Below are 13,231 nucleotides of genomic sequence, written 5' to 3'. Positions count from 1 at the left end.
TAAGTGAATGAGACTTAGGGCTTTTGAAAGAAGTATACAGTGAGGGAACCATTCCATTTATTCATGTTCAAGATGGAGTAATAAGGGCAGTGCGAACCGTATTGGTTTCCAAAAATACTGTTGAACACTAAATAGTAATGTTACAAACGTGGCAGAAGTTCATAACACTAACCTTTATCCCTGATTAACTTTTCTATAAGTAACTCATTTGTATGAAAACTGACTGCTGGATATTAGTTTATAATACTGCACACCTTCATTAAAGTTAATTAAATGAACAAAGAGAATGTTGTTAATTTGAACATCCAGATATATTTTCACATTTTAAGAAAGATTACACTGTTTAATGCATTCATGTCTGTGGTAGCAAATGTAACCAACCCCCACTCCTACAACCTTTGCAAGTAAACCATTCAAAAAGAGATACTTGAATAATTGAAGGATCAGAAAGTGGTTGATCTTGCGTCAGGAAAAGCGTCTTGTCATCACCTGAAAGTTTAATTTTGACACTAAAAGCTAAGTTTGTGTAATTACACATAATTGACCAGGTTAAGTAGCAAGATAACAATAGCTCCTTCTTCAACTTTTCTGAAGAGCAAAATGAGCTATTCAATATGACGTCTTCTTTGTATCGAACTTAAGTGAAAACTCTTTGAGTGGGAAAACAGTGCAAGTTGGTGACACACCCAAACATAGAATAGGATACAATATTACTGGATAAAAGTGGCAGTCTGATAAGAAAATAAAGATTTTAACATGATTCGCATCAATCACAGTCATTACAATTCACATTCAAGACAACCTGGTTGTCAGGAAGACTACTTGTAGAACACCAGATAAGAGAACATGACAATGTAGCCAGGGTCGTGAGACGGATTGGGGTCCTGTCCACTGTAAAGGCCAAAGTAGAGCAGAGTATTGGCTTCAATCCCACTCATGTCCAGCTGAGAAAGACAATAAATAATTCAAGGCCTCAGGAGAAACACTTTAGTAAATCAAACAGCCCCAATACTGTAATATCTATGGATTACAAATGAAGCCTGTGGTAATTAAATGAAGTGGTCATGAACATGATGTGTGTGTATCAAATGAATAAAATGTAACTGAAGCTTTGGAAAGAGAGGGTCATGTGTGCCTTTCCAAGGACTCATGAGTGATCAAGTGCTGTACTCATCTAATAGGCTAGTTTCATGAAGGGCGCTCCACTGCAAACTAATGGACACAAATGCCTACTGTAGCAAAAAAATCTATAATTTGAATGCTTAACCAAAAACCCTGCAGTTTAATGTGATAGAAGATGAGCAAAACTTTTGTCTTGAATCTCTTTCAATGTCAGAAATAGCAGCTAAAACACAAAAAAAAGGCTTGCAAATTTACAAAGACTATGTGTTATGGTCTTGTTTACATGGTGAAGGAATGCCTCTTTAGTATGAACTTGAAGGTGACAACATTGTACATTGTTACATTATCATTTCATAGTTCAATATCATTCCAGTATGAGGTGAGGATGAAATAACCATAGAAATAGAATGATTAAGATAGATCTAATGATAAATTCTATTTATATGGAAAGGACGTATAAAGCCATTTTTCGTTTACAAGCAATCGTCACATTCGAGGGATGCACCAAAAAGCTCTGTAGCACGATAGTCAATGCTAAAATCAGGACTAGAGGTCAACCGATTAACTGGAATGGCCGATTAATTAGGGCCGATTTCAAGTTAAATTGTAAATTTATGATCGAATCACAGCCTACTTCCCCAAACGGTTGATGATTTAACAAGTACATTCGCGAAAAAAGCACTGTCATTGCACCTAACCATAAACATCAATGCATTTCTTAAAATCAATACACAAGTATATATTTTTAAACCTGCATATTTAGTTAATATTGCCTGCTAACATGAATTTCTTTTATCTAGGGAAATTGTGTCACTTCTCTTGCGTTCTGTGCAAGCAGAGTCAGGGTATATGCAGCAGTTTGGGCCGCCTGGCTCATTGCGAACTGTGTGAAGACCATTTCTTCCTAACAAAGACCGTAATTAATTTGCCAGAATTGTACATAATTATGACATAATATTGAAGGTTGTGCAATGTAACAGCAATATTTAGACTTAGGGATGCCACCCGTTAGATAAAATACGGAACGGTTCCGTATTTCACTGAAAGAATAAACATTTTGTTTTCGAAATGATAGTTTCCGGATTTGACCATATTAATGACCTAAGGCTCGTATTTCTGTGTGTTATTATATTATAATTAAGTCTATGATTTGATATTTGATAGAGCAGTCTGACTGAGCGGTGGTAGGTAGGTAATTATTACATATATATACAGTGGGGAGAACAAGTATTTGATACACTGCCGATTTTGCAGGTTTTCCTACTTACAAAGCATGTAGAGGTCTGTATTTTTTATCATAGGTACACTTCAACTGTGAGAGACGGAATCTAAAACAAAAATCCAGAAAATCACATTGTATGATTTTTAAGTAATTAATTTGCATTTTATTGCATGACATAAGTATTTGATACATCAGAAAAGCAGAACTTAATATTTGGTACAGAAACCTTTGTTTGCAATTACAGAGATCATACGTTTCCTGTAGTTCTTGACCAGGTTTGCACACACTGCAGCAGGGATTTTGGCCCACTCCTCCATACAGACCTTCTCCAAATCCTTCAGGTTTCGGGGCTGTCGCTGGGCAATACGGACTTTCAGCTCCCTCCAAAGATTTTCTATTGGGTTCAGGTCTGGAGATTGGCTAGGCCACTCCAGGACCTTGAGATGCTTCTTACGGAGCCACTCCTTAGTTGCCCTGGCTGTGTGTTTCGGGTCGTTGTCATGCTGGAAGACCCAGCCACGACCCATCTTCAATGCTCTTACTGAGGGAAGGAGGTTGTTGGCCAAGATCTCGCGATACATGGCCCCATCCATCCTCCCCTCAATACGGTGCAGTCGTCCTGTCCCCTTTGCAGAAAAGCATCCCCAAAGAATGATGTTTCCACCTCCATGCTTCAGGGTTGGGATGGTGTTCTTGGGGTTGTACTCATCCTTCGTCTTCCTCCAAACACGGCGAGTGGAGTTTAGACCAAAAAGCTCTATTTTTGTCTCATCAGACCACATGACCTTCTCCCATTTCTCCTCTGGATCACCCAGATGGTCATTGGCAAACTTCAGACGGGCCTGGACATGCGCTGGCTTGAGCAGGGGGACCTTGCGTGCGCTGCAGGATTTTAATCCATGACGGCGTAGTGTGTTACTAATGGTTTTCTTTGAGACTGTGGTCCCAGCTCGCTTTTTGGTCTAACTCCACTCGCCGTGTTTGGAGGAAGAAGAAGTATGAGTACAACCCCAAGAACACCATCCCAACCGTGAAGCATGGAGGTGGAAACATCATTCTTTGGGGATGCTTTTCTGCAAAGGGGACAGGACGACTGCACCGTATTGAGGGGAGGATGGATGGGGCCATGTATCGCGAGATCTTGGCCAACAACCTCCTTCCCTCAGTAAGAGCATTGAAGATGGGTCGTGGCTGGGTCTTCCAGCATGACAACGACACGAAGCACACAGCCATGGCAACCAAGGAGTGGCTCCGTAAGAAGCATCTCAAGGTCCTGGAGTGGCCTAGCCAGTCTCCAGACCTGAACCCAATAGAAAATCTTTGGAGGGAGCTGAAAGTCCGTATTGCCCAGCGACAGCCCCGAAACCTGAAGGATCTGGAGAAGATCTGTAGGGAGGAGTGGGCCAAAATCCCTGCTGCAGTGTGTGCAAACCTAGTCAAGAACTACAGGAAACGTATGATCTCTGTAATTGCAAACAAAGGTTTCTGTACCAAATATTAAGTTCTGCTTTTCTGATGTATCAAATACTTATGTCATGCAATAAAATGCAAATTAATTACTTAAAAATCATACAATGTGATTTTCTGGATTTTTGTTTTAGATTCCGTCTCTCATAGTTGAAGTGTACCTATGATAAAAATTACAGACCTCTACATGCTTTGTAAGTAGGAAAACCTGCAAAATCGGCAGCGTATCAAATACTTGTTCTCCCCACTGTATATAAAAATCGACCAATTAATCGGTATTGGCTTTTTTTGGTCCTCCAATAATCGGTATCGGCGTTGAAAAATCATAATCGGTCGACCTCTAGTCAGGACCCAGACAAACTTAACAGTGACTGAGAGATGACCGTGAAAACATGCAAGACTGATGGCTATAGCTATGTTCAACAACTGCATGATTCTTCTGGCTTTAACTAGCTCTATTTGTGATTTAATCAATCCTCTGATGACATCTGTGATGTTGCAGACGATAACCATCCGATTATGTGTTTGTTAACTTGCATGAGCTGCATTTGAAGTTGCATGTGATCGTATCCACCGCTAGCTAAACAAAGAGGTTTCTGATGACGAACCGCAAGGGCAACTATTCATGACGCGGTCTGGTGACAGTTCTATACCTGTGTGGTGATGTCAATCCTCCAGGGGTTGACCTGTAGCCCATCACACCAGCCTCCACGGCCGTACAGCCAGGTGCCATGCTCGTTGGGCACCGCCCCCTCTCCCACCCGCATGGCACACCCCAGGGCTGAACCTGGAGAGTAAAACAACAACAGTCAGGACAATGGGATCGTTAAAGAACGCTGCATTAAAAACATGGTGAATGCAGTATAATACATTGATATGGTAGTATCTACATTCATTTGGAACGGAATGCATGACAAAAGAACCACACCTGACTCACTAAAACAAGAATAGGGACACAAGCAGGCAAATGCCCTAAGACAGGGGTCAGCAACAGGCAGCTTGCAGGCCAAATTCAGCTGAAAGGGATTTAATAGGGATTTCATTTGGCCCCCAAAAATAAATTTTTACTAATAATATTTGTACAAATAATTTTTGTTCTTGGGCAAAAAACACTAATTTCCAGGAATTTAGCTAATTCCTTTAATTTAGGAAAACTGTTCAAGTATTCCCACGAATACATAAAGAGACCTATGTGACCGTGTCTCAATGTAATCAAGGTATGAAATGATTATGGTATTGTGAAATACAATATCTACTTGGGCTTACCTACGGTGTAAAAACAATAATGTTCCACCCCAGCCCATCCAATCCAGAAAAGAAATCGTCCCGCGGTTCAATTTAATTGCCCTCAGAGGAATACAACCTCATGCAAATGTAACTATGGCCCAGTCTAAGGGAAGATTATATGAATCTGCATGACCAAACTCTAACGTTAGTCATTTCTCACCTGCCGAGTCAAAAATACGGGTGTTATTAAATGCTCCGTTGACGAGGAAGTGGTGTGATGTCACACAGAACTCGCCACAGCCGTTCTCGTCGCTCCCGTGGCCTGTGATTACGGCATACAACTCCACCTAAGACACAATATGGTACATAAAATGACTGATTACAATAATAACTTGATTTGTAAAGCAGCTTTTTACCCACATTATGGACAAAGCACTAACTAAAACAAAGGCATATTAAAAAATGTAAGAACATGCAGTTTATGACAATTACCATTTATTATGAGTAAATGTAAACAGAAGTAATATCAATTCTGCATTATACCTTTTTTGTTGAGGCTGGGACAGTGAATTTGATTGGTTGGTATCTCTTGTTGTATTCCTTGTCAAAGGTGCCTCCACTGTACAATGACATCAGCTTAAAGGGGTAAAGCTTGTCTGAGTGATTGGCTGTAACAAGAGCAAAATCTAGTTATAACATCTGTTTGAAGAGTTCATTCTGTTACTTATTACCATATAAGAATACAGCATGATACTGTAATGATACTGTCTTTAGAGTATTGCATTTGTGCAGTGAGAAAAAGCTGATTCTGGAGTACTTTTTTCCCCATGACTACTCTGTTGTGGCCGAGACTCATAGGGGGGGGTTGTCCTTTGCCAGGACAACTTTCCAGCAACAATTTGCAAACATCCTGTTATTTTCTAAGACACTCCACTTTGCTTAGGATGGAAGTGCACATATTTTTCTACACAGTGTGAAAGAGGGAAGAAATGGTCTAAATTGCTCAAGAAGAGTGATTTCTGTCCATTGCTTTGTCACTAGTAGAACTTTTACACAACAGAATGGCATACCCACCTATTGGAAACCTATTTAATGTTGGGGGTTTTAAGCGAAAGAGTCAGTCCTATTGCCTAACCATCACTTAACATTTTTTTATACTGTAAAAAATATACATATATTTTAGAGAAGAATTCTGATACACAATGAACAGTAAAATACTAATTAAAAAGTGTAAAGTATGAATGAATGTCTTATGACAGTGTTATGTAGGCGTAATTATTTGTATTTTTTTATTTGACTATGGGAAGTCAGTTAAGAACAAATTCTTATTTACATTTTACATTTACATTTAAGTCATTTAGCAGACGCTCTTATCCAGAGCGACTTACAAATTGGAAAGTTCATACATATTCATCCTGGTCCCCCCGTGGGGAATGAACCCACAACCCTGGCGTTGCAAGCGCCATGCTCTTACCAACTGAGCCACACTTACAATGACGACCTACCCCGGCCAAACCCTAACAAAGACGATGCTGGGCCAATTGTGCGCCGCCCTATGGACTCCCAATCATGGCCGGTTGTGAAACAGCCTGGAATCAAACCAGGGTCTGTAGTGATGCCTCTAGCACCGAGATGCAGTGCCTTAGGATTCCCGAGTGGCGCAGCGGTCTAACACCTGTGACCGTGTTATGTAGGCATTATAACTTACTTGAGTGATTTGTGTGGCTGAATCTCAGACTCAGAGACACCACCCAGGGCATGGCCCAAGGCACAGTCTTCATGGTGAAGGTACATCTCCCATTGTTCAACAGAGGCACCAGAGGAGAAACATCAGTGAGCCAGCGCCCAATGCCTCTGGGGGAGGAACATTAACATTGTTAAAATAATTTGCAGGAGCGTTTCTTTAAGCCAAAGGGGATCGCTTTGAAGTGGTAAAGGCCATAGGCACAGAGGTAAAAGGCCCAGTGGAGTCAAAAACGGGATTTTCCTATGTTATATACATATATATAAACTGCTCAAAAAAATTAAGGGAACACTTAAACACAATGTAACTCCAAGTCAATCACACTTCTGTGAAATCAAACTGTCCACTTAGGAGGCAACACTGATTGACAATACATTTCACATGCTGTTGTGCAAATGGAATAGACAAAAGGTGGAAATTATAGGCAATTAGCAAGACACCCCCAATAAAGGAGGGGTTCTGCAGGTGGTGACCACAGACCACTTCTCAGTTCCTATGCTTCCTGGCTGATGTTTTGGTCACTTTTGAATGCTGGCTGGCGGTGCTTTCACTCTAGTGGTAGCATGAGACGGAGTCTACAACCCACACAAGTGGCTCAGGTAGTGCAGCTCATCCAGGATGGCACATCAATGCGAGCTGTGGCAAGAAGGTTTGCTGTGTCTGTCAGCGTAGTGTCCACAGCATGGAGGCGCTACCAGGAGACAGGCCAGTACATCAGGAGACGTGGAGGAGGCCGTAGGAGGGCAACAACCCAGCAGCAGGACCGCTACCTCCGCCTTTGTGCAAGGAGGAGCACTGCCAGAGCCCTGCAAAATGACCTCCAGCAGGCCACAAATGTGCTGATTGATTGCATGTTGCGTTTATATTTTTGTTCAGTATACAGTGGCAAGAAAAAGTTACCGGGATTTCGGCATAAATTGGTCATCAAATTTGTTCTGATCTTCATCTTAGTCACACAGTGTGCTTAAACTAATAACACAAATTATTGTATGTTTCTTGTCTATATTGAATACATCATTTAAACATTCACAGTGTAGGTTGGAAAAAGTATGTGAACCCCTAGGCTAATGAGACGAGATTGGAGATGTTAGTTAGAGCTGCCTTGCCCTATAAAAAAAACACACAAAATTTGAGGTTGCTATTCACAAGAAGCATTGCCTGATGTGAACCATGCCTCGAACATAATCTCAGAAGACCTAAGATTAAGAATTGTTGACTTGCATAAAGCTGGAAAGTGTCACAAAAGTATCTCTAAAAGCCTAAAAGTCTATAAATGGGGAAAGTTCAGCACTGTTGCTACTCTCCCTAGGAGTGGCCGTCCTGCAAAGATGACTGCAAGAGCACAGCGCAGAATGCTTAATGAGGTTAAGAAGGATCCTAGTGTCAGCTAAAGAGTTACAGAAATCTCTGGAGCATGCTAACATCTCTGTTGATGAGTCCACGATACGTAAAACACTAAACAAGAATGTTGTTCATGGACAGACACCACGGAAGAAGCCACTGCTGTCCAAAACAACATTGCTGCAAGTTTGCAAAAGTGCACCTGGATGTTCCACAGCGCTACTGGCAAAATATTCTGTGGACAGATTAAACTAAAGTTGAGTTGTTTGAAAGGAACACACAACACTATATGTGGAGAAAAAAAAGTACAGCACACCAACATCAAAAACTCATCCCCACTGTAAAGTATGGTGGAGGGAGCATCATGGTTTGGGGCTGCTTTGCTGCCTCAGGGCCTGGACAGCTTGCTATCATCGACGGAAAAATGAATTCCCAAGTTTATCAAGACATTTTGTAGGAGAATGTTAGGCTATCTGTCCGCCAATTGAAGCTTAACAGAAGTCGGGTGATGCAACAGGACAACGACCCAAAACACAGAAGTAAATCAACAACAGAATGGCTTCAACAGAAGAAAATACGCCTTCTGGAGTGGCCCAGTCAGAGTCCTCACCTCAGTCCGATTGAGATGCTGTGGCATGACCTCAAGAGAGCAGTTCACACCAGACATCCCAAGAATATTGCTGAACTGAAACAGTTTTGTAAAGAGGAATGGTTCAAAATTCCTCCTGACCGTTGTGCAGCTCTGATCCGCAACTACAGAAAACATTTGGTTAAGGTTATTGCTGCCAAAGAACGGTCAACCAGTTATTAAATCCAAGGGTTCACATACTTTTCCCACCCTGCACTGTGAAGGTTTACACTATGTTTTCAATAAAGACATGAAAATGAATAATTTTTTGTGAGTTATTAGTTTAAGCAGGCTGTGTTAGTCTATTGTTGTGACCTAGATGAAGACCAGATCAAATTGTATGACCAATGCAGAAATCCAGGTATTTCCAAAGGGTTCACATACTTTTTCTTGACACTGTACATTTCCACACTATGAAGTAGGAATAATAGTGTGAAATTGTGAAAATGATGATAATGGCCTTTTAGTGTGAGAGCTGTTTGAAAAAACTGCCTGGGATTTCTTCTTGTTGTGCACGGGTGGAGTTTTGGCCTGCCTGGTGACATCACCAAGCGGTGTAAGTTAATAGACCAATAAAGAGTTTCAAACCTCTCTGACAATAACAGCTAGTTTTCAGGTTACATATCCCTCCCATTAGGCTCCTCCAATTAGGCCCCTCACTTAGACCACTCCGAGCAATTTTTTTTGAGAAATGCTCTTGATAAGAAGCTATTTGGGTTTCTTTTTGACCATTTTAATTGAAAATAATCACAGTAAGGTACATCATTGTTACGCATAAATTATTTGATATGGAGATTTAAAAAAAACATCTGCATCAATGGAAGTGGAACAGCTTTGTCCTTCTTGAGTGATCTTAACAAATATCAAAATGCATTTTGGGGACTCATGTCACATGGTATCCATGTCAAGTGACAACAAATGCACAGACTATACCTGCGGAAGGCTGTTATCCAGCGCCCCATCTCCATGTTGCAGTGGGGACTGAAATGATCACAGCACACAAACAGCTGCACAGTGTGGTCCCAGTGGGCGCAGGAGTCATCCCTCTCGCTGGGACACGACAGAGACGCGTCCAACTCCAGCATGTCAAAATCCAACATGTCTACCGACACAATGAAATGGAAAATTCAATATTCCGATCCCCTTTAAATACCTATACCAAAGCTGATGCATTTATTGTCGACTTAGTGTATGGCTCGACCATAAATGCTGAGTGTACAAAACATTAAGAGCACCTTCCTAATATTGAGTTGCACCCCTTTTGCCATCAGAACAGCCTCAATTCGTTGGGGCATGGACTACAAAGTATCGAAAGCGTTCCACAGGGGTTCTGGCTCATGTTGACTACAATGCTTCCCATAGTTGTGTCAAGTTGGTTGGATGTCCTTTGGGTGGTGGACCATTTTGATAAACACAGGAAAATGTTGAGTGTGAAAAACCCAGCAGCGTTGCAGTTCTTGACACACTCAAACTGGTGTGCTTGGCACCTACCATACCCCGTTCAAAGGCACTTAAATGTTTTGTCTTGCCCATTCACCGTCTCAATGGCACACATACACAATCCATGTGTCAATTTTCCCAAGGCTTAAAAATCATTATTTAACCTGTCTCCCCCTTCATCTACACTGACTGAAGTGGATTTAACAAGTGACATCAATAAGGGATCATAGCTTTCACCTGGATTCACATGGTCAGCCTGTCATGGAAAGAGCAGGTGTTCCTAATGTTTTGTACACTCAGTGTATGTGTAAATGACCTGGTAGATACAATGAGGTCTCTTTACCAGAAGGCAGGTTCACAGTGGCTACTGCTCCACTCTGTCCTTGCATCTGGACCTTCTCAAACACAGGGACCACCCAGGCTGGGTCACGGAGTCTAGTCTGAAGCCCCTCATAGAAATCAAACCTAGGAGGGAACGGTTACAATTACCAAATAGATGAAAATATTTATCTTTCTTCACATACTCCTGACATATGAATTCCTGATGTCTTCAGTATACTGACATATGAATTCCTGATGTCTTCATCAGTATACTGACATATGAATTCCTGATGTCTTCATCAGTATACTGACATATGAATTCCTGATGTCTTCATCAGTATACTGACATATGAATTCCTGATGTCTTCATCAGTATACTGACATATGAATTCCTGATGTCTTCATCAGTATACTGACATATAAATTCCTGATGTCTTCAGTATACTGAAATATGAATTCCTGATGTCTTCAGTTTACTGTAATAAACTGGGGAATCCATAGTGTGCTTACTGCTTACCACTGGGCCTGCCAGTTGATAAACTTGAAGGAGGGGTAGAGGAACCAGCCCATCTCAGACAGTGCCCCCTGCTGGTCAATGCCAATGAAGAAGTTTGGAGAGGGGGTACTCTGAAAGGACACATTCACCATGTGCCCATACCTACAAAACATAGAACAGAATATAAACATGCATTTATTAACTTTATTTGGTCCAATATTCATTAATGGTTGAGAATTTGACAATCAACAAGTGTAAAATAACATACACAGTAGGTTCTATTGACCATTGCACGCATATCTCATCAGGTCAGGAGTCGATAGATAATTTCCATGAGTAATCCGTCTAAGACTACTGAGAGAACACAATTATCCTTAGAGGAAGCATGGCTTCCAGTGAGTTAAGTGAGGAAGGCAACTTGACCTAACACTGTATGAGTCAGTCAGTGTTAGTTACCGAAGGGCCTGGGCTACAGAGGGCTCGCAATGCACCATGGCAGCAGGTATGCCTAGTGGCGTAGAACATTCGTCTCCCACACAGTTCATATCCTGGATCGGGTTTCCAGGACCTGCATGGATAAGGACACCTGTGGCATTGGACTTGGCCATGTTCTTCACCTAGGGACGGAAACAAACAATGTCAATGTGTTCCTTCATGTCGAGTTCAGGCACATGGAAAGTCTGTGAGTGTTTACACAACCTCTCAAACTCTATGGGCTACTGTATAACAACTCTTCTGTTAAAGCTGGTAAATGGCAGTTAAATGTTTCCACGCATCTCTCCACCTATCCCTCTCTCTGTCTCATAACTGACCTTGGTGAAAAAGGAGCAGTTTCCCTCGGAAACCCAGGCAACAGCACTTGCAGCGGAGGGGGCGGGCTCACATCCATCGCCTGCATCAATCAACTGGTGTTTCATCTGGCTCCAGGAGCCCATCAGCCAATCGTATCGCGCATCAAGTCTCTTGACAATCACCGGCATGTTCCACACTGCATGTAATTAACATTTCAATAAATACATCACTTCCAGAAGATGGACATAGAAAACAATAAATACATGGCCCATCTGTCATTAAATAACTGATGACAACCTGAGAACTCTGAACTATAATATGTTCCTCCGGGATAGAATAATAATAGTCAAAAACAAAAGTTAAATGGACCACAAACAGTTGGGATCTAAATGCAAGGGACAATGAAACTTCCACTGGTGCTTTGATGAGTGCACCAGTCGTACAGTGCATAGAGAGTATTCCCTACCTGTAGAGGTAAAAATTGCCTGAGAAAGGCCACAGTTGTGTCCGGAACAACCCCAAGAGTACAGCACACTGGGAATCCAGTTCCCTAAGCAAAATACAGGAACAGGGGAGAAGTGCAATCTGGACAAAACCTCTTTCTTTCTGTTGAACAGAAACACGAAGGGAAAGTTGTAATATGTCAGTTCAGTTCAATGTCTCCTCTATATTAACAAGCAACAGTAAACATTTGTGTTGCTACCTATGCGATGCTACACGAAGGACTTGATCTCTCATCCATAAGGCATCGTTGACAGAGCTGTCATCAAGAGACACGAAGAGGACTTGGGTGCTCTCGGGTAGGTTCTGGACCAAGTCGGTTAATGACGACTCAGAGTTCCACAGGCACTCCAAAAAGGCAGACTTGTTGGTAAAAGCATGAATTATCAATGGCCCTTTCAACCCTGCAAGTGGCGGGTAAACGAATTCTCCATCAAGGGTTACCACTTTGAAAGCTGGAGCTGTGTTACCTGGCTCCAATACCGTGACTTGTTGAAGAGTTATTTTGGATCTGAAGTTGATGGTGCTATGCGCAAATGTAGATGGTGAGAATGCACGCTCGTCTTGGTCTAAATTATGAGTTGACTTCATCCCTCTCATTTTCGCTGTTGCATCAATTTGAATTACATGTAGACCTAACGTTACTGTTAAGCAGCACAGCACCAAAGTTGATGATAACCAAGCCATATGTTCCTCCCTCAACGGTGGCGGTATGTCGATAATTTTCTAAATCAATTTGCACACAGCAGTATCTTAGGTCATTGCTGTGTAAATGCAAAATATGTATAAAAAATATAAAAAACGATTTAAACTGACAGCATTGAGCCAGGGGTTGACAGATAGTACAATAACGAGTACTTCCTTGTTTATTCCAAGGGATGTATGAAGTGGGCGCGTGCACTTGTACGGTGGCCCATAAATGCTAAAAAG

At 41.6% G+C, this 13,231-nt stretch overlaps 1 protein-coding gene across 1 annotated transcript; it reads right to left on the bottom strand.

Annotated features, from left to right (window-relative positions):
* Nucleotides 1-35: 35 nt before the first annotated feature.
* LOC139564402 (uncharacterized) lies at nucleotides 36-13,194 on the bottom strand. The gene is made up of 12 exons (XM_071383896.1): nucleotides 12,504-13,194; nucleotides 12,267-12,406; nucleotides 11,821-11,996; nucleotides 11,465-11,625; nucleotides 11,030-11,170; nucleotides 10,535-10,656; nucleotides 9,685-9,853; nucleotides 6,747-6,892; nucleotides 5,582-5,706; nucleotides 5,259-5,385; nucleotides 4,465-4,598; nucleotides 36-944 (listed from the first exon to the last, which is right to left on the bottom strand). Exons 1-12 carry the CDS (start codon nucleotides 12,986-12,988, stop codon nucleotides 819-821), a joined length of 2,052 nt encoding a protein of 683 aa, XP_071239997.1. The 5' UTR covers nucleotides 12,989-13,194; the 3' UTR covers nucleotides 36-818.
* Between the last annotated feature and the right edge of the window lie 37 nt (nucleotides 13,195-13,231).

The sequence above is a fragment of the Salvelinus alpinus genome, chromosome 35 (assembly GCF_045679555.1).
Source record: "Salvelinus alpinus chromosome 35, SLU_Salpinus.1, whole genome shotgun sequence".
NCBI classification, from domain to species: Eukaryota; Metazoa; Chordata; class Actinopteri; order Salmoniformes; family Salmonidae; genus Salvelinus; species Salvelinus alpinus.
The sequence above is the reverse complement of the archived record's forward strand: the minus strand, read 5'-3'. Positions and strand labels throughout refer to the sequence as shown.

What these genes read in the sequence shown, in the direction of transcription:
- LOC139564402 (XM_071383896.1), bottom strand. Translation starts at nt 12,988, where the DNA reads ATGGCTTGGTTATCATCAACTTTGGTGCTGTGCTGCTTAACAGTAACG. An exon ending in CACTGTGAACCTGCCTTCTG is followed by an intron (nt 9,854 to 10,534) that starts GTAAAGAGACCT and finishes TTGTGTCGGTAG; the next exon opens with ACATGTTGGATTTTGACATG. An exon ending in GGATTGACATCACCACACAG is followed by an intron (nt 945 to 4,464) that starts GTATAGAACTGT and finishes TGTCTTTCTCAG; the next exon opens with CTGGACATGAGTGGGATTGA.